General features: G+C 32.0%; 1 protein-coding gene across 1 annotated transcript in view; it reads left to right on the top strand.

The window, feature by feature from the left end:
* The window catches only part of LOC114342797 (uncharacterized), a 78,837-nt gene that overhangs the window by 1,629 nt on the left and 51,759 nt on the right, over positions 1 to 25,449 (top strand). The window contains exon 5 of the mRNA XM_050652434.1: positions 12,628 to 13,620. Within this exon, the coding sequence (XP_050508391.1) occupies positions 12,628 to 13,620 (993 nt within the window). The remainder of the gene's footprint in view (positions 1 to 12,627; positions 13,621 to 25,449) is intronic.

A 25,449-nucleotide genomic window follows, 5' to 3' on the forward strand; every position in this document is an offset into this window, starting at 1 on the left:
AAGTAATTAAATTGTAATCGATTTTTTTAAAGATTTTGCTAATCATTTTAACGTTCTATTAATGAAATATTAATTTCTTACTTCGGATACTTTCACAATTATCATGTAGATGGCGCTTAGATTAATTTATAATTACATATTACGAATTAATAAAAAAACTTAAATTCAGTATTTAAAACGTAAGTATATTTAAGGTAAAAATATACACCACAGCTTTGACCAACTAATATTATTTCCTATTAATGTTTTTAATTTCAATGTTTTAAATTAATCACTTTGACATTTATGTCAAATTTCCAGTAAAAGCTTACAGACTTGTCACTACTGGCACTCGCGAATTTTTAATTATCCCCTCTACCTACGAGCTCATAGCGTATACGATCTGAGCTTTGCTGGTGTCACTACTAGCGGATTAATAATGCAACTTTCGCCAGTATTTTTTAAATTTATTATTTAATTGTTATCGCTTAATGTTTACAACGCAAAAAAGTAATTAAATGGTAGTCGATTTTTTTAAGACTTTGCTAATCATTTAAACATTCTATTAATGAAATATTAATTTCTTACTTCAGATACTTTCACAATTATCGTGTAGATGTTGCTTAGATTAATTTATAATTACATATTACGATATATTAAAAAAACTTAAATTCAGTATTTAAAACGTAAGTATATTTAAGGTAAAAATATACACCACAGCTTTGACCAACTAATATTTTTTCCTATTAATGTTTTTAATTTCAATGTTTTAAATTAATCACTTTGATATTTATGTCAAATTTCCACCGAAGGTTCACTGATTTGTCACTACTGGCGCTCACGAAATTTTAAATATCCCCTCTACCTACGAGCTCACAGCGTATAGGGCTTTTGATCGATTGTCATTTGTTTCAAGCTTCTGTCATATGTTGTATAATCTGTGTACATTATTAATATACACGGATTATATGACCTATGACAGAAGCTCGAAACAAATGACTGAATGAGACTATTCTTTCATTTTTCTGACTGTAGTCAACTTGAGTCCAAAAATATTGTCCACACTCTTGCGAGAACGTTTTGTGACTCAAAATCAACGACAATGAAAGCTTTCAATTACTAGTTAGCCTAACTTTCAGATAATCCGAACAGGCTCTCTCCCCAATTAGTTCTGATTTTCGGGGTTCTACTGTATTGTCTTTCCAACAATTAACATTGCATTAACTGAATCATCTCTCAGGGATAATATTAGAAATTTTTGGAAATTTGTTAGTAATAAAAATAGCAAACCTAATATACCATCAGTATCAGTTGTACACTATAATAATATCACTGGTTCTAGTGGTACAGAAATTGTTAATTTCTTTGCTGAGTACTTTTCAAAAACTTGATAGAGACTGTGTTTTGCAGGATAATAGGTATTTTAGTTTCTGGTGACATCAACTTATCACAATTTACTATACAGTACAACCCCGATTATCCGGGTGCAGATTATCCGTGCTATGATTTTCTATTACTCAAGTTGCATTTTTGAGGTTTTATCAAAATAGCATCATTGTAAATCACTTGACGGAAACTCTATATGATGAAAGAGAGACTCATAATGAAAGGTTTAATTTTTCTGTTATCTTTTTATGGTAGGTACATATGTATGTGTAAAAGTACATATGTCTTATACATAAGAAATACATGTTAGGATTATCCGTGCCACCTCCGGTCCCGAGGAGCACGGATAATCGGGGTTCTACTGTATCTCAATTTGGCATTTCTATTTCGTCTATATATGAAAATCTTTCCATTTTGGATAGCAACAAGGAGCCAGGTCCAGATGGTCTTCCACCTTCTTTTAACACTTAAGCTTTTTACTTTCTAGATCTCTTTTTCACATTTTTAATCCGTCATTAAAGACATGGCTCCCAGCCTACTGGAAAACTAGCTTTATTACACCAATACTAAAATCTGGAGATAAGTCTCAAGTGAACAATTATCGTTGGATTAGCATTCTGAGTTGTATTCCCAAAATTTTTGAGAGCCTTGTCTGTGACTATTTGTCAGCAAGTTTAAAAGGCTGTTTTATCGACCAGCAATTTGGATTTCTCTATGGCCACTCCACTGAACTTGGTACCGTGGTTTATTGACATTTACCGACTTCCTTATGGAATCTCTTGAAAATGGCTTCCAGGTTCATGCTGTATACACAGACTTTACAACAGGGTTGTTTCATTTTAAACATGTGTATATGTTTAAAACACTTAAATTAAACAAACGTTTTTTTTTTCATTTTCTTTATTAAAATTATAAATAAATATGAAAAAATTCTCAAATACATTATACAAACTTTTTAACATACATATTATTTATTTATTAATAACTGGAACTTAACAAAAATTGGAAAACTTAAAACATTTTGCATACAAGAGTTAATAATAATAAATAAATTTCTCAAAACTGTTCCAGTCCCATAATAATCTTGTAATGTAAAATTATCAATCTGATATCTGATCAGTCACCTCATCACTGATGCAATTAAGCTCTTTAAGACATTGACGGACAGTGCGTCAAATGTATAAGCAAGTGTTGTGACACTATATGTATTTTGCAAAGTAGAATAGGGAAATTCGTTTAGCACTTATAGTTTATGGAAATACCTAATGAGTTTTTAACATTTTCTGTAAACATGTTGACAATGACCATGGGTGTTGTGTCACATTTAATATGCATCGTAGATGTAATGTGACATTCTCCGACACTGATTTTTTGTCACAACTCATTATTTTAAAAATGTCGTCTATAGACGTTGTGTCACATTAAGTACATCAATGGAAATTATATGTCTATAGACGTTCTGTCTGTCAACGTGTTAAAAATTGAAACCGACTTAGCAGCTTTGACATTGCCTAGCCGATTATGCAGTTTGGAATGGTTAACCAAATCCCCGTATGTTGAGGAGAAGAGTTTTTCTATGTTGGCTGACGATGCATTAGCTGTGTGGAGCTGTTGAGCAAGTTCCAATGCTGTTGTATGTATATTTTTCATAGAACGCCACCATGTCTATGATATTACATTCTCAATTAAATGTTTAGAAAACGTATATGGTTTAAAGGGTACACACTTTGCCTGGTAATTAATAATAATTGGCAATACTCCTGGATGCTAAATTTATAATGGATGGATGATAAGTTTATTTCTACTAAAGCGCTTATCAAGCAAATTTGCCATAAAATGAGCTGGGGTCAAATACATTTCCATACGCTCCTTGAATCTCCTTCGTATCATGTACAAAAAATCGCCATTTGCATTTTTCAAAAAAATACTAAACACCACAAAATAACTTACAGTAGACGTTATTGCAATAGTCAACTTGCAATGCGAATTTATAAATAGTAAATAGTCTGGAGTTCCCCAAGGCAATAGCTCCTAATTGCAATTGGTTTTCTTATAATATATTATGTTAAAGAAAAGTTAAAATTAAAGTTATTAATATTATGTTTAGGAAAATATGATTTAAACAATGTTTTTTTCTAAGTTTTATTTGTTTAAAACATAAAATTTAAAATAAAAAACGCATGTTTAAAACAAAAAAACATGTTTTAGACATGTTTTATTTGTTTAAACATATAATTTAAAAATGAAATAAAACATGTTTAAAACAAAAAAAACATGTTTTTTTCAACCCTGCTTTACAAAGGCGTTTGACTGGGAAATCACAAGATTTTAATCAATAAGTTGAAGAGTCTGGGTATCCAGGGTGAACTTTTAGAATGGTTGTTATGCTACCTATCTGAAAGAATAGATACAAATATGTAGTATGTGTTCAGCGTCTTCAATCGTTTGAAATTAAGGTACCTTCAGGAGAACCTCAAGGAGCACATCTGGGGCCCCTTCTATTCAATATCTATGTTAATGATATTGCCTCTTGTTTCCACTTTGCTTTTTTTCCTAATGTTTGATGACGATTTAAAATTATATTTGAAAATCGAGAATGATGGTGACTATCAAAAATTACAATCTGATTTGGATCAGTTGAGCTATTGGTGTGACACCAACGGAATGGAACTTAATGTTAAAAAGTGTCACTTAATGGTTTTTGGTCGAAATAGAACTCCAGAAATCATATCTATACTATTAAGGATTGTACTTGAGACTCTGTATCTCAGATAAAAGATATAGGTGTTGTGCTTGATTCCAGCTTATCCTACATCCCCCATATCTCATCTATTGTCTCAAAATCACTTCAACTTTTAGGGTTTATCAAACGTTGTGCTAAAGGCTTTCTAAATATCCCATCCATAAAAATATTGTATTGTTAACTTGTGAGACCCACCTAGATTACTGTTCATGTGTTTGGTCTCCACACTATAACACCCATATTCAAGCTATTCAGAAAGTTTAACACAAGTTCTTAAGATTTGTTGCATTTAAACAAAACCAGAGGGTTGATGAAATTAACTATTCAAATATGGAAAAGTCTCTCAACATAACTTCTCTCTAAATCCGACGCATGCATAAGGATCTCACAATGTTTTATAGTATACTACACTCCAATAATTTTGGTCAGCAACTATTGGAGAAAATTAGCCTCCATGTTCCCAGTAGACAAATGAGGCTAAATCAACCATTTTACCTTTTATAACCTTATTTTTATAAAATTCTCCTGTTACAGTTTGACTCCAATATGTCTAAAGGAGGGAAACTATCAATCTAATGTACATTTATAGGTTTCTATCGATAATTTCTCACCTCTACTAGTTTCATCTCATTTTTATTTCACAATGTATTATGTTTTCCGTCTTTTCCATTATTTGTCCAGTTATTAGCACACTCATCAGTGCAGTATTGTGATTTTGTAACAAGTAAGTAGACACCTCTTCAGCATCTCTAGAGAGAATGAGTGAACTAATAACTCGTTCCTTGTGTTAACAAGCTACATTCCTTTCAAGTGAATATGCTGTAGTCCAATCTGTGAATCTGTTTTATTTTTTTGCGAGTGAATGAGAGTTTTCAACAATGGTTTTTATTTCACTTTTCTTACCTATTTTTTTCTTAATTACGTATTTTTTATGGGAAATAAGCCACAATTTTACTAAAAAATGAATTTATTAACGTTTCGAAGCTCAAATCGGGTTTCGTTGTCAAATTATCAATATTATATTTTTTTCTTGTCAAATTATCAATACTGGATGATTTCTTCCCACTGGTATCTTATATGTTTTGATGTCATGACACATTGTTATCTATACCTACATATTTGGTGTATTTTGTAACAAATTTTTAATAATTTTGTTGAACAATGCTTATGCGTTATGTACTTAATTGCTGCTTATTAATTTTGCAATTTTTGTATATGAAATAGCTATTTGTATAACAAAGGAGGAAAGTGCTACTTTTCCTCCCGAGAATGAAGTTTACTGCCCGACGCATAGCGGAGGGCAGTAATCATTCAAGGGAGGAAAAGGCACTTTACTCCCATGTTATACATATGGTTTTTCCACCTTCCTCAAATTAATAATAATAAGTCATTTTTCATTTTTACTTAATTTATTTATGTAACTAACCAACAAAATTTATTAAAACTAAAACTAACAAGTAGGTACAATATAACTGTCAAATATAAGTCCAATTATTAATGTAAACATTGTTAAATCAAAATAAAAATTTACTGTTTTTTACCATTCTGCAAAATACAGGGTGTTTTATAAATAAACGTTAAAATGTGTAGATACTTACGTAATAGAAAATAGATTGTACAGGGCTTCAATAATTTATATTTCATGAATGAAATACCATGACGTCACTTTTACTTTTCCTCCCTACAATCAGGTCCGAAAAAGTATATTTTCGGTAGAGGTAGGTGGAAAACTTATTATCTGTGATGTATAGTATAAGTAAGAATATAGAGTAGAATGCAAAAACACAAATGTAAAATTAAAGTAAATATACAGTTTTATACAGAATACAGTAAATTTTGCACAAAATTCAAACATCACCATTCTTTTTTATTTATTTTAACAATTCAAGTCTTTTCATTATTACACTTCTTGTAATTTGTCAGAATAATAAATGCACAAAACAACAATTGCCAAGGAATCACTTAAAATACTTAAAAAATTTAAATCTTTTTCTCGATCTTCCATATTTTCTGCATCCCAAATTTTATTCAAATTGTTTATCCCAGAGAACTTTTTTTGCAATAATATAAGTCAGAAAAAAATATATTTTTTATGGCATAGGCTTGGATGTCATTTAGCCAGTCACTACTTTTTTTTTAATTCCTATTCATATATAAAGAAGGCAATGAGGTCCTCAGAGTTTCACAGCTCTCTACTCAGTTCAAAAGCTGCAGCTGGTCGCTATGGACTATCCAGGTTACTCACCACATTTTTCCATTATACATCTTCTTCTCTTTTCATATGTACAGTTATAGTCATTAAATAGTTTACAGGCTTACGTATCTAGGAGCCGATTTTTTAAATTGTTACCTCGTTTAATTGCACCTTTTACGTCAAACTGACGTTATCAGTGGTGTACCTAGAATAGGTTTATTAAAAAATCAAGATTATATGAATATATTTTACAAAATTCAACAAAATGGGAAGTACTTATAGAAAGAAGTTTTTTTGAATAAAATGGATAATTGTCTTAATAACGAAAATAAGGAAGTCTGGTTTTAAAATATTGGATAATCAACAATAATTAATATTTGGTGGAAGCCCCATTATTGTCAATACAACTTTGCAGTCTGTTCATAGATAGCACCAATCCCCTCTTGTGATAGTCGACAAGCTCTTCCCATACCTGCTCATTTGCTTCCCATAATTCAATTCTATTTCGTGGTCTAAGATTTCTTTCATTTAGTTTCTTTGTTAACTCTGCCCACACATTTTCGACGGAGTTAAAGTCTGCACTCCGGGAAGGCCACGGAAGAACATTAACATGAGTTTTTTCCAGTCATTCTCGAACAATTCTACTCGTATGCATCGGGCAATTGTCGTTGTTGGAGAATCTCTGGATCACCAATGGCAACATTTTGTTCTCAACAATATATTTGTAATGTAATTCTGTTAATTTTTCTGCTATATGATAACAAACGCCAGGACCTTCAGCACTTATCCATCCTCATACATTGACCGAGAATCCTCCACTATTTCTTAAATGATGCGTATATTGTTCACCATACCTATGATTTCTCTGCCTATAAACCCTTATTCGACCATTGCTATATGACTAAAAGACTTTTTCATCGGAAAATGCAACCCTAGACCAACAGTTCTCTTCACGGTTTATAAATTCATTACAAAATGCAACTCGTCTCCTTTTTTCGACTCAAGGTTTCCTTGTAGCTGCTCAATTTATCAGCCCACTTGCTTTAATAATTATTCTACGTGCAGTGCAAATACTGCCGGAAACGCTGTCTCTTCACTAGCTTTTTGAGCTTTGGCAAAAGGAGATTCTCTCTAATAATCTACTAACATCTCATCCTGTTGATCTGTGGAGATCTTCTGCCCTCTTGAACGACACAACCGTGCTATTGAGTGAAAATTATCCCATCTTTGTTTGATTTGCCATATGCACATATGGCTCACGTTCAAATCTGCAGAAACTTGCCTTAGTGACCAATCTTCTTCGAGTTTGGCAATTGCTCTTGCTTTTTGCATATCATTCAAATGCATTCTAACCATTTTGGGACGTTTTATCGTTTTATTTTATGTTTCTTTCAACACTTGCGAAATTTTTGACAAGCATTGACTTTTTGAAATTTTTTGACCTTGACGTTTATCAAATCTGTACAACACTGCAATTTTACAGCATTACAATATAAAAATTAAGGTGTAAAGTATTCAGTGATCGTAATTGTACATATTCGCGGTGTGCAAGTGCTTGGAAGGGAAACGAGAAACGACCGTGCGCGAGTCGCGTAGAAATATTGCAACTATCTTAAATAATTCATATTGTCAATTGAAATTGTCAAATTGACGTATATTTCATACCTTCTGTCATTGAAGCAGAAAAATTATATATTGCTCCACAATATTGATATGATATGCAATTATTATATAAAGGTAAATTTAATTAATTGTATTTTGCCTGCAGTACTGCATTTTAATAACTAATTTTATTTACTACATACAATTGTTTACGTTTGCATAACATAACCTGCATCTTATTTTTTCTTATTATTTTTTTGGACTATGGCCTTGACAATTATCCAGCAATCAGGACTAATATAATTCGCCAATATAATTAAAAGTGCGAATAAAAGTACAGAGCGTAGAAATAGAGGTCGCTTTGCCGAACTTGCGCGGTCCCAATACAGTACGTAAATCGTTCAGCTGGACATAGGGAATATCCATTGAGAGAATTGTGGCAACTGCGCTAACCTGTGTTAGTTGAAGCTTGTGTTCGAGTACGAGTTTTTGGTGCAATAGAGCTGTTAGAGCGAATAATTTATTTATTTATTTACGGGCGAACCAATTTTACAAAATAAGTAGGTACAATTTTAAAACAAGTACGATAATTTAAAAAAATACAATTAACATGTTAAAGGTTTAAGACAAAATAAAACATTTATAAGCTAACAATTACAAGACAATTAAACATTAAAGTACACAGACAAATAATATAAATAATAAACATAAAAAGTAGGTATGGTATGTTTAACAGTAAATGGTTGAGTTCAATTAGTTACCACTATAAACATCCTGGATTAACCGATAATAGTATAACAGGCCCGGTTTCAGGTAAAATTTATTTCAGGCTTTCTTATGGGAGTACCGTCCAGTAAGTGTTAATTGCAAAAGACCAACTCTGTCTACCTCGGTGGCTTATCACTCCGGGTGGGTCTTAACAATGGGCCAGGTCAGATAAATTTAATAATATTTACGACCTCACTAATTGAACTCAACCATTTACTGTTAAACAAACCATACCTACATTTGATAATAACTGGTAATAACCGTCGTCAAGTGATATTTGACAATACGGCCTTGAATCTATTTAAGCTTGAGGAAAAGTCGAGTTCCTGAAATTGATTTGCAATTCTTTGGCTTCGAGATAAGAACGAATAATGAGCATAATTTGTTCTATGCATTGGTACAGAAAATGAAACCAATTGCCTTGTCTGGCGGTTGGGAACTGCGAAATTAATTTTGGCTAACATATCTGGGCAGTCGATTTGCGAGTTAACCAGCTTAAATAATAGAATTAAGTCGTGATGTAATCGGCTGTAGTAATATTTAGCATCTGTAAAATATCGTCATAATGCATATACTGGCCAAGTTTAAACACAACATGTCTAAGGAATCTATGTTGCACATTCTCAATTTTATCACTATACAACTGATAATAGGGAGACCACACCGAAGAGCAATATTCCAGATGAGGTCTAACCAAAGAACAATATAGAATCTTTAATGGTTGGATGGACGTAAAATCAGAAGTAACTCGTTTGATATATCCAAGAAGCCTCAAAGATTTGTTAATGATGGTTTTAAAGTGCTCATGAAAAGTTAGTGAGGTATCTAGCCATATTCCAAGATCTTTGATTACAGTTTGTGATGAAAGAACATATGTATTAATACTGTAATCATATAGTAAAGGGTTATTAGTTCGATAAAAACGCATGACATGACACTTACTTGTATTCAGTTCCATACCATTATTGATGCACCAACTTTGAAGTTTAGTCAAGTTGTCTTGTAATTTTTCAGCATCTTCACTTGACCTTATTACAGAAAATACCTTTAAATCATCAGCAAATAGGAGTATCACACCATGAATAATGATATAATGAGTGAGTTTTGAAGCAAGGCTGTTCATAAATAAGTCAAAAACAAAGTTTATGATTAATTCTACTTTAAACAGAATTCTTTTTAGAAACTACTTCTAAAAAAATTTTTTATTTAAAAACCAATTTCAAAACTAAACAGTTTTCCCATTCTCTTAGGCTACGGCTCCACGGGCTGGAAATTGACGCTAGCAATAGCCGCAAAACGAACTTAAGGTTCCGCAGAACGGAATAGGAATAGCCGAACTGTACCGACTACAGGACTTGTGCGTAGTCGGTTCAGTTCGGCTATTCCTATTCCGTTCCGTGGAACCTTAAGTTCGTTTTGCGGCTACTGCTAGCGTCAATTTCCAGCCCGTGGAGCCGTAGCCTTAGGCCAAAAATATTTAGTTTATTTTATTTTACATTGTCATATTTTGACGTTTATTTGTCAGTCGAAATTTTTGAGGTTAATGCCCCTTATTGCTAACAACCATATTATTGTCATCAAGAGAGAGCTCAGTTGCCACAATTATCTCAATATAATAGAATGTAGGTATTTATGTATCTAAATATATACCAGGGGTGGCCAAACTGCGGCTCGCGAGCCTCATGTGGCTCTTTGAAGGATTACTTATGGCTCTCGATTGTACCCGAGTTATTTTTCAATTTTGTTTTAGATATGATTTAAAAAAATTATTATCGTTCCATAATATGTGTTTCAAAATGTCTTTTAATTTACTGACAACAAACATGAAAGACTTTGTAACAAATTCCATTTCCATCCAAGATAAGAATGATATGACACATCGAAAACTGCGCTAACGAACATTACATACGAGTGGCGCAATGTAAAAGTCAGTAATCAACCGAATCCAGACCGATTTTTGTATAACTCTTGCTACAGATGTAATTTGTATTAGGTACACATTTTGCATTGAAGTCATTTTACTCGAGAAAAAAAATTTTACCATATTATACTAGAAAAACTTAACGAGTAGGTATATAAAAAAGCCGGAAGGAATATTGACCGAACTCCAAAATAGATTTGAAGACTTAAAATATGTTAAATCGTCTCTTCATTTTTTCCGAATTCATTTGAAATGAACATAGTTCATAAGGTGAATTTTTTATTATTACCAATATATGACCCAAACAACATCTGGAGACATAAAATTAATAGAGACGCAAGAAGATCAAGCTCGAAAATAAAACTATAAGTCGACGCCGAATACCGAATTTTGGAAATTTGTACCAGAATCCAAGAAGGTACCCTCAAAAAGAATGCTTGTCGAATTATTTCCATATTAGGAACAACGTACTTGTGTGGACCATTTGATTCCATTTTATAATTCGTGAAATCCTAACACCGACCTTAATCAGTAAAAGAATTACTGAGAAGTCACATATTAATCACCAAATTATAAAGAATTATCAAAAGAAGGAAAACAAAAATGTAATTGAGTTTAAATATTTCGTAATTGTATTTCGGTTTTCAGTAAGTAAAAGTTCTGTTAAAAAAATTGTAAATACCTTCTATACATAGATACTTTTTGAATAAGTATTTTATTGCGGCTCGCGAAAAACTTCAACTTGTGAAAAGTGGCTCGGACTATTAAGAAGCTTGGCCACCCCTGATATATACAATGTATGTTCCCTATGTCCAGCTGAACGATTTACGTACTGTATATACCAAATTATCAGGATTAATAAGTTTAGAGGTTAATTTTAGTTTCAAAGATAAATTTCATTAAACAATCATTATATTTTTGCTGTTCAGAGACAATAGATAGGATATTATATTGAAAGGTGAAACAACATTACATTTTATTAAAATGGAATGTATTTTGTGCACTCAGAAAAAAATGATGTTAGAACCATTCTACAGGTTCTACAATTCTACAAATGAAAGAGCATGAGCTACAGTTTCAAATTGGTTTAAAAAATGCATTTATTAGTAATAAATAATTATGCAAAAGTATCGTCAATTTTTCCTTATAAACGTTTTATTTTTTTTATAATAAATGATATACATTTATTACATTTTTTTATCAATTATTAAATACATAACATTACTTGGTAGTTGTGCACCTAAAACACTGTAAAAAAATAGATTTTTTTTAAACTTATTCAAAAAGTTTATAAGGAAACATTGACGATACTTTTGCATAATTATTTATTACTAATAAATGCATTTTTAATTCACTTTTTTTTAAACCAATTTCAAAGTTTAGCTTATGTTCTTGACACCTGTAGAATGGTTCTAAAATCATTTTTTCTGACTTACGTTATTGCAAAAAAAAGCTCTCAGAGATAAACAATTTGAATAAAATTTAAACAATCGAATGAATCTCTTTGAAATTTTTGTCACATATTAAGCACCAAAGAACCCGCATTTGACAAACATTTCAAAGATGTAAATAAATGAGTATTTCAACCTTTAAAATACGTCATTTTAAAGCTTTTTCCATGCTCTCAAAGCTGTTTGTACTGAAAAAGACAGGAGTTTCACCGTTTTCCATTGATTTGAAAAAAAAAGGAAAAAGGCCTTTTTGCCACTAAATTGTTTATAAATAAAAATTGCCGACAGATCCTACTCAGGAAATAGTTGCAATTTGTTCTTATAGGTATTACCTGTCGAAAAAACGCTTCAGTACCCTGGCTGTTGAAGTGTCATGAACAGAGTATATTTTTGCCTTATTACCCTGACCTATTAAGTTGGAACAGCCAAAGGTTTCCTTTATTATATATCCGTTCTTCAGCCAAAACAACTTATTAGCTTCTATTATAAAAATTATCAGTAGAACAAAATGGAAAATGGATGTTTTTGTTTTAGTGTAGATATTGCCATATTAAAACTAACCATTCTTTTTTAACTTTTTCAGACACATCTGTTGTAGAAAGTGAAAGTGATGAGGACTGTGAAGAAGTTCAAGAAAAGCTTTTGTTAAGCCCCGCACACAGTGATGGTGGTGAACCTTTGAGTCCCGTAAATAGAGACTTACTAGATAGTGATTGTGAAGGAGAGAGAGATTGTGATAGACTGGAAGAAGATGTTAATAATGATGAAACAGAAAAGGCCCCTGTTACTGAAATTGTCGATAATAACGATGAAAATGATACAGAAAGTAATAATACTACAGATAAGGATGATGATAATAAGAAAGATAAAACAGAGACAGACATAGATAAAGAAAATGAAGATAATTGTGATAGTCTTAAAAAAGATGATGAAAACAGCAAAGATGATGAAAACAGCAAAGTTGATGAAAACAGCAAAGATGATGAAAACAACAAAGATGATGATGATACAAGCAAAGATGTCGAAGAGGATGAAAAATCTGTTGATAGATCTGAGAAGGAGAACACAAATGATATTATAGATAAAACCGAGGATACTGTTACAAAACAAGTAGATGATGATGAAGATGAAAATTCAACCAAAAAAGCAGAAGAAAAAGATAAAGAAGAAACTATAGAATGTGAGAAGATGGACAAAACTGAAGAAGAAAGCAAGGAAGCTGATGTTACGGAAATCGAAAAAACTGTTTCTGCTGAAGATGTTGAGAAAAAAGAAAGTGGAAAAGCCGACAGCAGTGAAGAAAACAAAGAAGATGTTGAGAAAAATGAAAGTGAAAAGACTAACAGCAACGAAGAAAACAAAATCAGCCAGGAGGATAAAGAAACCAATGAAGATAAAAATGTAGAAGGTAGTGATAAGGAAGCCACTTCTAAAGCAGAATCAAGTTCTACAGATTGTCCAATAGTAGATGACAAAAATGAACAAACGGTGTCTGAAAAGGAGGAGGAGGATGCCAATTTAAAATCCCTTTTAAAAGAAAGTCTAACGAAACCGGTAGAAGATTATAGGCCAGATGGTAAGTTAACTTTGTATATTTTTTTAAAGAAAACTAGGTTTTCAGTTTTTTTCGAAGTATATCTCGACTATTCTTACCATAAAAGTCCAAACAAAATATTTGAAGTGAACCGTTGAATTACATATGTATGTGTATACAATAATTTTCTCTAAAGACTTCATAGTCTTCTTAGACTTCATAGAGAAGTGTAAGGACAAACAATTTTTCATTTACAATAATCGTGTCTCCACATCGAAGATTATTGACATAGGAGCAAAAATTAGGAAGTCTTTAATTCAGCTTTTAAAATGGCTAGCTTCCAGATTCCGCTGTTTAGTCACTAGCCAGATCGATTTAATGTTGTAGGGTATGTATGTAGATAGTGCAAACACTCCTGACCATGGAGCTGCGCGAAGGCGGATTCAAAATTCACGGAAAGGCAGAAAGGTTCTATTGTAGATACAGTACGTTTCGCATGGAAGTGGGGACTAAACCAAATTTCGTCTACTGCGCCGTGGTCACGAGTGTTTGCACTATCTCTATGTATAGCGTTAACAGGCCTTTTAGGCTTAGGGAGCGTTCAAGTATTACGTAACGCAATTTTTGAAGATTTTTGACCCCCCCTCCCCCCCAGGTAACGCACCGTAACGTTTTTATGTACCCCCCTCCCCCTACCTAAACGTTACGTAACACCCAAGTCACCATTTGAACCTAAATGGAAAACTAGGTTGCGAAAAGTACCGGAATTATTATTATTTTAATCGCATTTGAGGTAATAATAAAAACTTACAATCATCATCCAGCCTCAAAAGTCCACTGCTGAACATAGGCCTCCTCCCCTCATTTCCAACCACGTCTATCCTGCGCCGCTCTCATCCAGTTTTTATTTAGCTTTCTTACGTCGTCTGTCCATCTTGTAGGCGGTCAACCGGCGCTTCTCTTGTCTTCTCTTGGCCTCCATTCCAATAACCTTTTTGTCCATCGCCCATGTGTCATTCTCGCTATGTGTCCTGCCCATCTCCACTTCAAGTTAGCTATCCTTTTGATGACGTCAGTCACCTTTGTTCTTCTCCTGATTTCTTCGTTTCTGATTTTGTCTCGCAGAGTTATTCCTAACATTGACCGCTCCATTCTTCTCTGCGTTACTCTTAGTTTGATAGCCGAGGCTTTAAGTAAGGTAAGTGTTTCTGATCCGTACGTCAAGACTGGGAGGACGCACTGATCAAATACCTTTCTCTTTAGGCATATGAGCAACTCACTCTTAAAAGTTTGTCTCAGTTTTCCAAATGCTGCCCACCCAAGAACGATTCTTCTTTTTAGTTCATGTGTCTGGTTCTCCCTGCCAATCGTAATTTCATGTCCCATGACATGAAATATGTCCAAAACTTAGAATAATAATCTTTTATTACTAATTTTACATTTACATTTTTCCTGCTTGGCCCCATCCTTACATACATTTTTGGCTTCATCCTTTATTGTTCTTCTCATGCATTTTTCTATTTGATCTTCTTTAATAAAAACTTAAAATAAAATAACATATTTATTATTTCAATATTTTATTTTGCTTAGTAAAAATTTTTGTATAACAAATAATATACGATGTTGCCGGTAGTTTCGGAAAAATAGTGAAAAAAATGTGTAAAACTTTTTGTTCTTCAACGCCCTATATCGTGAAAACGCATGCCGTTACAAAAATTTTATACTAAGCAAACCCCAATTATTTTTCAGTTTTTCACCTATCTTAGAGATCGTGTTACCTTTTTCTGAAACACTCTGTATATGTAAGAAGGCACTTATGGAATAAAATTATTTCTGTCCAAGTTTGAATCACTTTTAAAAAACGCTGAGACCCGTAGATTTTAATATATAAAAATGTGTGCTTTTTAAACATAAATTTAAATGTACAGGGTAATTTATGCAAGACTACCGTAGTCCATAAGCTTTATTTTTTAACACCCTGTATATTTTTATATGTTTAAAAGCTGCTTAACAATCTGAATGTATGGTTTTTATGAATAATACAGGGTGATCATTTAAAATTATAATGTATGGAAACCACTTATGGAATCAAATTGTTTTTGTCATGTGTCATTATTTTAGAAAATTATAAAAACGCTAGGATACGTCAACTTTTAAATTCAACTATGGACTATTTAAACATAAATTTGAATATACAGGTTGATTCACTCAAGTCTAGCATAGTCCATTATCTTTAATTTTAATTAAACACCCTGTATATTTTTGTTTTTAGAAGCTGCTTAACAACCTCATCTCAAAAATGTGTATTATGTAGGGTCTATTATGAATAATGCAAGGTGAAATTTTGAAATTCACTTGAAATTTTTGAAATTTTGAAATCACACTTTAAATAAGGGTACTATTTTTTTTTAAATATCTATCAATTTTCTAAACTAAGCATCAATATAGTGGGTTTTGTATTTAATGCTTTTTATTTAAAGACATTTTTAAATAATTTGAAAATTTGCGTATTTAAAACATTAATGAATACCTACTGCAGAAAACGATTTCAGAAAACATACAAGATTTATGAACATGTAGTTCCCTTCTGCAACCTCTTAAATAACATCTGTATCTTTTAATCTTTTGCTGTGGAGACAGGTCCATCTAATTATTGGAAACAAATGTTACTGTGCTTCATCTGTGTTACAAATTTTAAGATTTTTTCACTTGAAAACGTACTATTATGTATTGTCCTCTTGTCGGAACATGAACGGAGCGTGAGAGTGCAACATAAAACAATTCAGGGGTCTATGTAAATAAAACATAAATGAAATTCCGTAGTTTTTTTCATTTAAGTTAAAAAAGAATCCACAAGGAAAAAGTTTTCCTGTAGTTGGCTGTATACCATGTAATACAAAAAATAGTAAATCCTTTATAAAAGGTATATATTTACCTTAAAATATATACCTTTTATAAAGGATTTACTAATTTTTTAAAAAAGAATGTTACGTAACGCGCTGTTCGAACCCCCCTCCCCCCCATGTAACGCGCCGTAACGTTTTACAAGACCCCCCTCCCCCCAAACTGCGTTACGTAATACTTGAACGCTCCCTTATTGCTGGATGGATAATTGCCATTGTGTTCTGTTCTTAGCTGAAATCTTCCATTACTGCATCTCTTCATTTCCTTCTTGGTCTTCCTCCCTTTTTTTGCTCTCAGGTGCTCTCTTATCAATATTCTTGACTTGTCTGCCTTCTTTGCATTCTTTTAGATCAGTGGTGCTCAGACTTATACTGTGTGGGATCTACCTACAACATAAACTGCAAGCGTCCAGCGATCGACTGCTAGTAAAAAACAACAGTTTTGAAAATAAAAAAGTTTGTTGCACATTTCTATTTGATAAAAAGTTGTAACTTCAGAGAGTTGTAATTAAAGTCATGGTTTTCATCCTAATTTTATTTGGATGTTGGTGCATGGCACTGCATAATATTCACAAGATTTTCATATGATGGTACGGACTTACTGAGGGCCAGATGCAAGCATGATGAGATATGTTCGTCAATTATAGGGGAGTGCATTTAGATTATCACTTCGGAAAAAATCAAACAAGATTAAACTTTTTGTAATTTCATTAAGAAATGTTTAATAAACAACATATCAAAAAGTTCTACTCGAGAAGTGGGTGCTTCATTTTTTATTAAACAAATGAACAGCGAAGTTAGATGTTTTTTTTAAATAACTCCGAATATATAATTTTTAGAAAAAAACTGACTTGACCACTGAAAAATTCAGAAAATTTTACAAAAAAAACCTTATATAAAGATTTTTCTAAAATTAAATCTCTAGCTTCTGTAATTTTTTATTTATAACGCTAAAGTCACCCTTCTCACACACATTGGCGCACTGTAAACTAGCGTTGTAAGAAGTGCACGGTTGAGTTTTTTAAATGTAATTCTTTAACTAATGGATCAAAAGAAATTTTACAAATTGGACATGAAATAAGCTATCTTATGGTTGTAATAAAAAGAAATAAAATGTATAGACATAAGTACGGTGTGGGCGGAAAATGAGCCTTACATGAATTTTGTTTAAAAATGATTTAAACATGTGTAACTAATACAATTTTACTTATAAAACTATCAAATTTGCACAACTTACCTCTCAATCATCTTACTAAACGATGTTTCATTCAAAAAAAATCTTAAAAATTTAATTCAAATAATACGATGTCTCAAAAAATGTAATTTTTGAAAACTTCGTAGTTTTACAGAATTCCCACCAATTTAAGACGGTATTACTCAAATTTGAACAAATCTAATACAATTTGTTTGCTATTTTTTTTAAGCTTTGGATGTAATCTTTAAAAAACACTGAATTATTTTAGTTTCAAAATGAAATCAATAATTTCTTTTTGAGAAAACTTTGAAAGATAACAAAAATGTAATACAAAAACCGAAAATTACCTGCTGAAAAAATGTATATATACAGTGATCAAAACTTTTTTCTGTAAAACTTACCTAAAATACATTTAATAATAAGCTTCAACAATAATAAATGTACAACAAAAAAAATTTTTTTAGCTCTTATACAGTGTGTCTGCGTAACTTGGAACCTATTGATAACATTTTTAATATCAATTTTACGAAAAAAAGTTATTCTTTATAAAATACTCTGCATCGTATATAACATAAGATACAACCATCAAATATCAAATTTTGTTAATTTTGTACGAGGTATGTCAAAAAATATGAATTTCACTAAAGAGTAAAGTACCTTTATATTTCACAATATCGAAATTTTTTATAAAGAAAAGTTGTTTGGAATTAAAAACTATGATCCAATATGTAATTATATCCTTCTAATCGAAAATTGGTATTTTTTTTTTAAATATTCTTTCTAATACATTTTAATTTTTAATATTATTTTGAAAATTATTTGTTTATCTTTTTTTTTTAAGAATGAAATTCCATATTTGTTTGATTGGATTCTACTTGTTTTCCATTTAAATATCCGCCATTTTGAAATTTAAATTTTTAATCTTTAATTCAGATTCAACAACCTGTTAAAAATAAAGACAATAAATGTTTTAGAAAAATGTTCTTTTTTATGTTCTTTTTAGAAAATCTGCATTTTGGATCCGCCATTTTATAGTTTATAATGTTAACATTTAAGTTAGGTTTATCAAAGCTCTCAAAAATAAATATATGTAGAAATAAATACATTTTGTAAAGAAATTTTGATTTTACAACTCTTTTTTAAGTTATCCGCCATTTTGCATCTGTCATTTTATAATTTAAATTATCAAAATTTGATTCAGGTTCAGCAACCTCTCAAAAATATCCACATATATGTAAACAAACACGTTTTATAAAAAAAATTCCGATTTTACAACTACTTTTTAAGGATTTTTAGCAAAAAATCCGCCATTTTGAATTTGCATTTGGGTTCAGCATAATCAAAACTAAAATAAAAACATTTTTTATCAAAATAAAATGTTGAATTCACCCATATTCTTAACATTATTTATACAAAACAATTGTTATTGTTTAAACAATTAATAAACAATTAGCGGCGAAATTTGTGAGTAGAACTTTTTACTTTAACATATTTATAAACTCACAAAAAAAGTTTTAGAAAAATATAACCTTGTTTGATTTTTTCCGAAACATTGTATCTTTTCGTTCTAATTGCACTCCCCTATTAGCCGATTATGATACTTTGATTTCACTACCTTCATTTGAGAAAATGCAGACTCACTCAAGTACGTTGATCCAAAGAATGCTATGAGCTTTAAAGCTATTTGCCTCAAAGATGGATATTTGTTATACGGTATGAAATACCAAAATTTCTTATCAGCCGCTCTGGACTTACGGTGTATATAAGTACATATCCGAAATTATTTTCAGTGCCTCATTTTGGACGGAAATGATCTGCATATTGAAAGTAATTAATATTTCAGTGGCAATTTTTTCCACGTCTTCACAAGCAAATGGATTAGACATGGATGTCAATACCGACAATATTTGTCAGTTTTTTAAAATCAGCCAAGCGTCTTTCAAACTCGCCATGAACTACTTGCATCTCCGTCTCATAATAAATATAATTCAAATGGGCGGTTAACCTTTTTTTCAACGATAGACAGTTCTTTAAATCCTTTCTGTTCATTTGATTAATCAATAAGAACAATTTGTTGACAAAAGAATGTACTGCGCTCATCGTATCGATAATTGTTATTTTTACCCTGTAGTTCCAAATTAAGGAGGTTCAAATTATTTGCTAAATCTGATACGAAAGCCAGATCACTGAGCTTTTCGTTTTGAAGTAAATTTTCCCCTCGTTCTTCTAGAAAAGAAATTATTTCGGGACCAATTATTTCAACCACCTCACATATGTATGCAGAAGTAAATTAGTGTCCACATCTTTTTCATTTGTATTTTTTCCGTGAATCGCGATCGACTTCAAAAACTTTGGCGATCGACCGGTCGATCCTGATCGACTCTTTGAGCACCACTGTTTTAGATGACTGAGCCATTGTAGTCTGCCTTTTCTCACCATTTTTTATATCGATAAGTTAGCATAATATAGTTGGTACACTTGTTCATTCATTCGTCTTCACCATTTTCCCTCGACTACATTTCCGCCAAATATTCTGCGAAGTGGCTTTCTTTCCCAAGCTTCCAATCTATTCTGTATAGTTTTTTATTCATAGTCCACGTTTCGTTCCCATGTCATATAGCATTAGGGGTGTAATTATAGTTTTGTATATGTACTCTTAGTTTTGTATTACGTGATATTTCTTTATATATACAGTGGGTGCTCATATTATTAGAGCCACCTCAGAAAATTTTACTTTTGTTTAAGTTGAAAGGTATGGTTTGAAATATTAAATTTTTTTTATTTCAAATAAAAGTGCATACTTTCAAGAATACTCTCTGAAAATTTCAAAATAATCGGAGTAAAATTACCAGAGATACAGGGTGTTGAATATTCCTACCTTCGACTCGCTTTGCCGCGGCTTCGCGCCAGCACGCTTGAGCGTAGTGAGAAACGTTAAAAAACTGTTCGCCTTCTCTTTTGTAGATTACTCCGCAATTCAAAAAACATATTCCAATGTTCATCACTTTACGATTTGGCAGACAAATAAGAAGATGAAAATGCAGTTGTCAAAACTTTAAACGCATTTTTCTCAAAACTGCTTTTTCAAATGCGGTGGACATTGTAACTGAAAAACTACTTGACCGATCTACCCAAAATTTTGCATAGATTTTCTTTAGACATTTCGTGAGGTAACAACGTCGAGATATTTTTCGTTTTGTGCTTATTTTTTGTTCAACAATATTAAATCTGTTGGTGTTCACAAAATTTTTATCAAAAATTTCGTATTTTTGACTTCTGAGTGATACCAAAAATTCAAAAATCATTAAAAATAAAAAAACTCGACGTTGTTACCTCGTGAAGCTAATTAAATCTTTTTGAATTTTTTGTTTCGTATGATCCAGTGATGAGTCCTGATGTCCACCGCAAAATCAATTTTTTTTTTGAGCTGCCGGCCAAAATTTGTCGCCAATGGCTTATTTTTCAATATTTTGGATTGAATTTTTTCTTAAATATTCTTTGAATTGTACTTAATATTTTTATTTAATTTAAAAATAAAATAATTCTACCATAGCGTCGAAAAAATTCACAAAAATGTGCTTGATATGTTGATTTCAAACCATACCCACCCCCCCCCCCTTAATAATGGCATGTAAGTTTTGTCTTTATACGGTCCACATTGCCTTTGAAACTTTAGAAATGGATGCTATGTTTCTCTTGGAGTGATTAGTATTGAATATTAAAGTTTTTTTTCTGCTATTTTCCTTGGTGAGATATCTTTGGATTTTCCATGATGTTCTGGTACCACTAGTGTAACGAACGCGCAATTTTTACTTTTTTTACAAAAAATAGTATAGGACTTTCAGAATATCACTAGAGAGCAATGGAAACTCGCACAGTTTATTATAACTCTAAACACCAAGAATGCAAAATAATAGGCACACGAGTTGCAAGCTAGGCTGGGCAGCACTGACAACCAATGGCATCTGAGTCACGCATTGCCACACATGCGTGTTGCCACTATTGTCAGACTATTTATTGCAATTTCATAGAGTGTAACAAGACAGCCAAATGGAAACAAATGCATTAATAAATGATACAGCTCAATTATATACCCTTCCTCTAAAACATTGAATTTTACTAGGTGGCTCTAATAATATGATCACCCACTGTATATCCAATCCTGTTACTCCGCGAAGGAGCATAGGGCATCCACTAAGCTTTTGCACTCTTCTTCAATGACGCTCCTCCATGTTTTGGTCGGGCGTCCTCTGCATCTTCGTCCTACTGCAGTCCATTTTGTTATGTCTGCATTATCTTAGGGTATGTCCCAGCCAGTTCCATCTTTTCCTCTTTATTGTTGTTCTGATGGGTTCTTGTTTGGTTTTCCTCTACAGTGCTACATTTGTTATGGTATTGGGCCAATATACCTTTAGAATTTTACGTAGACATCTATTTACAAAAACTTTTATTTACATTTCCGTCAGTTATTGCCCATGTTTCACTCCCATAAAGTAGCACAGTTTTCACGTTACTATTAAATAGCCTTATTTTAGTATTTTGACTAATCTGTGTTGATCTCCATATATTTGCGAGGGTTCCAAAGGCATGTTGTGCTTTTCGTATTCTCTGTTTAATATCTGCTTGAGCTCCACCTTTTGCATTGATTATACTGATATTTCTTTAGTCAGTCTTAACTAGATTTCTGCTTCTTCCTTACATGTCTGATCGATAAGTGTACCCAAAATAATATATTCGTCTACACTCTCAAATTCTACCTCTGATCAATTCTCCACTTCTAACTTAGAGTGTCCCATGCTGTTTCGTTTTTCCTCGCAATTTCCATGTACTTGGATTTATTTACATATATTCATGTTCAGTCCTATCTTCGCTCTAGCCCAAAACAGTCTTTTTACCATACTTGCTCGTTCTTTCCCACTTTTTGCAATGATCATCAGCATACGCCAGGCATCGGTGTTCCTTGTAGAAAAGAATTCCGGACCTATTTATCCCACTATCCCTCACAATTTTTTCAAGAGCTATATTGATAATAAAGTGGACAATGGGTCTCCTTGACGAACCCCTTTTTTCACTTCGAATTCTTCACTTCACTTCTTCACAGTACAAATGGTTTTTCTAAGTGTTATTTTTACTAATCTTACTATTTTTGGTGGTACTGGGAACTCTTTTAGCGTTTCTATTACTCTATTTCTGTCTATTGCATCGTAAGCAGCCTTGTAATCAATAAAGAGTACTTGTGTTGGAAAAGAGATAGGAGAAAATGAAATTGAAGTTGTATCATTTATACTTGTATTTATGAATATCCATTTATAGTATTTTTACTACAAAAGCGATATTACGTAGGTCAAAATTTTTGACGTAAGAGAACTGTCAAAACATTAGAATGTGACTTTTCATTATTGCCATGTTTATAATAAACATGACAATAAAGAAAAGTTACATTCTAATGTTTTGACAGTTCTCTTACGTCAAGAATTTTGACCTATGTAATATCGCTTTTGTAGTAAAAATACTTATTTATTTATTTATTTACGGCATCCATTTACAAGTTTTACACACAACAAGACTTTTACAAGTTACACCTCAACAATAATAAATTATTAAAATAATAAACACATCAGAATAATACAAACAAACATATTGTAAGAACAATACAGAACTACAACAAACTTATTGTAAGATACCCCTTAGTTGTTTTTTGAACAAACCAATTTTGGAGTCAAAAATATCCATTTGTCTTGGCAGGCTATTAGCACTCCGAACCAATCGTGTAGTCGGTTCATTTATACCAAAATTAGTGTGGTGAAATGGCACTGAAAAGATTTCTGATTGTCTGTTGCTTCTACTAGGAACTTTAAGACTAAAAAGTGATATCAATTGAGGACAATCTATGAAAGCATTAATAACTTTGTGTAGGAAGCATAAATCTAACAATGTCCTCCTTGACTCAAGTGTTGGTAAATTTAGACTATCTCTTACCCACTGATAGTCATATTCCTCTCTCCTGTATCCACTCTTATAAGCTGCTACCCTCAAAAATTTATTTTGGACTCTTTCAATATGTTCAATGTAACAGTTGTATGATGGGGACCATACAACTGATCCAAACTCTAGAATGGGCCTAACGAGACCACAATAAAGTTTTCTAAATGTGAACAAAGACAGGTCTACAGATGTGCGTTGGATAAATCCCAGTACTTTCATCGCCCTGTTTGTTACTTGATTGATGTGGCATGAGAATGACAGTTTGGTGTCTAACCAGATTCCCAGAAATCAACCAGAAACAAGCAAATCAAAACAGGGCCACAATGAGAGCCTTGCGGCACGCCCGATGGAACTGTTATTTCAATCGAAGTAACACCTCCTAAGTTAACTGCCTGCGTACGGCCGCTAATAAATTCTGAAATCCACTGAAGAAGGGGATCCACAATACCCAAAGCTCTTAGTTTTTGTAATAGGACCCCATGGTTAACCCGATCAAATGCTTTAGAAAAGTCAGTATAGATCGAGTCAACCTGGAATCCCTCTTCAAAGCTGTTATATATATGATTGACATACAAAACTAGGCTGGCATCTGTTGACCTCCCTTTCATAAAGCCAAATTGTTCAAGATTAAAAATGCCTCTAAAACACCATGTCAGTTTCTTACTAACCAAACAATCAAGCAACTTTGGCAGCTCTGACTGATTACAGACAGCTCGATAGTTTGATATGTCGTTCCTTGCACCTGATTTAAAAATCGGCTTTAAAAAGCTCTTCTTCCAGAGACTGGGAAAGCTACCAGTGCCAAGTGATCTGTTAAAAATAAACAAAATAGGTTTTGTAAGTACACATATACATTTTTTCAGAAAATAGGCTGGGATTCCATCCGGCCCTGCACATAATTGGTTTTTACAACTTGCAATACTATATTAAAAATCCATTTGAAAGTGCAATGAATATGTTTTTATTCCATTATTGTGTTGAGGAAGAGTGACTCATCTCCATAGTTCACATTATCATCGTCATTACTCTTATCATTATAATTTTTATTATCATCATGTCGTGAGTTGTGACTAACGCCATATTAAATACATGCGCCGCCGCAATTGTCGCTATTTTTCTTACACAGCCAGCTATTGTCTTGTTGAACTCTTTTAAATACATATTATTTTTACGACCAAATCAATCTGTATGATGACTAAACATCGTAATTAATGTCTAGCAAATTAATTTTGCACTTATTTAAGTACCTATAAATAAAATAATATTAAAATTACAGACATACATACTAAAATAATTGAAAAATTATTATTATTTATAAAAAATAGCACCTGGCGCATAATATTATTGTCATCAACAAAATTTGTCTGCCAAGTAGAAATTCATATTTCTAATTAGGTTTAAAAAGTAATGACAATTTTTTTTATTTTTATGATGGTAATCGTATTCACTAAATTCTCTAAATTATTTTCCCAATTTAGAGAATTTACTTGATCTATGACACTTTGGTTGAAATTCATCCATTTAACCTGTATCATACGAATATGTTATATTTAAAAATATTTTATTTGGGATTTTATTTTTGAAATTTTTATAATTTATATATTATAATAGAGTGATGAGCGCGCTAATAGCCGGCAATATAATGCAAAAGATGGAAACATAATAAGTTGTGAGATAAAAAGAGATGAAACTTGTAGAGGTGGGAAATTATCGGTAGAAACCTATAAATTTTCATTATATTGATTGTTTTCCACCGAGTTTGGCAACTACTGTGACAGTGACAATTTT

Source organism: Diabrotica virgifera, chromosome 5 (assembly GCF_917563875.1).
Source record: "Diabrotica virgifera virgifera chromosome 5, PGI_DIABVI_V3a".
Taxonomy (NCBI): domain Eukaryota; kingdom Metazoa; phylum Arthropoda; class Insecta; order Coleoptera; family Chrysomelidae; genus Diabrotica; species Diabrotica virgifera.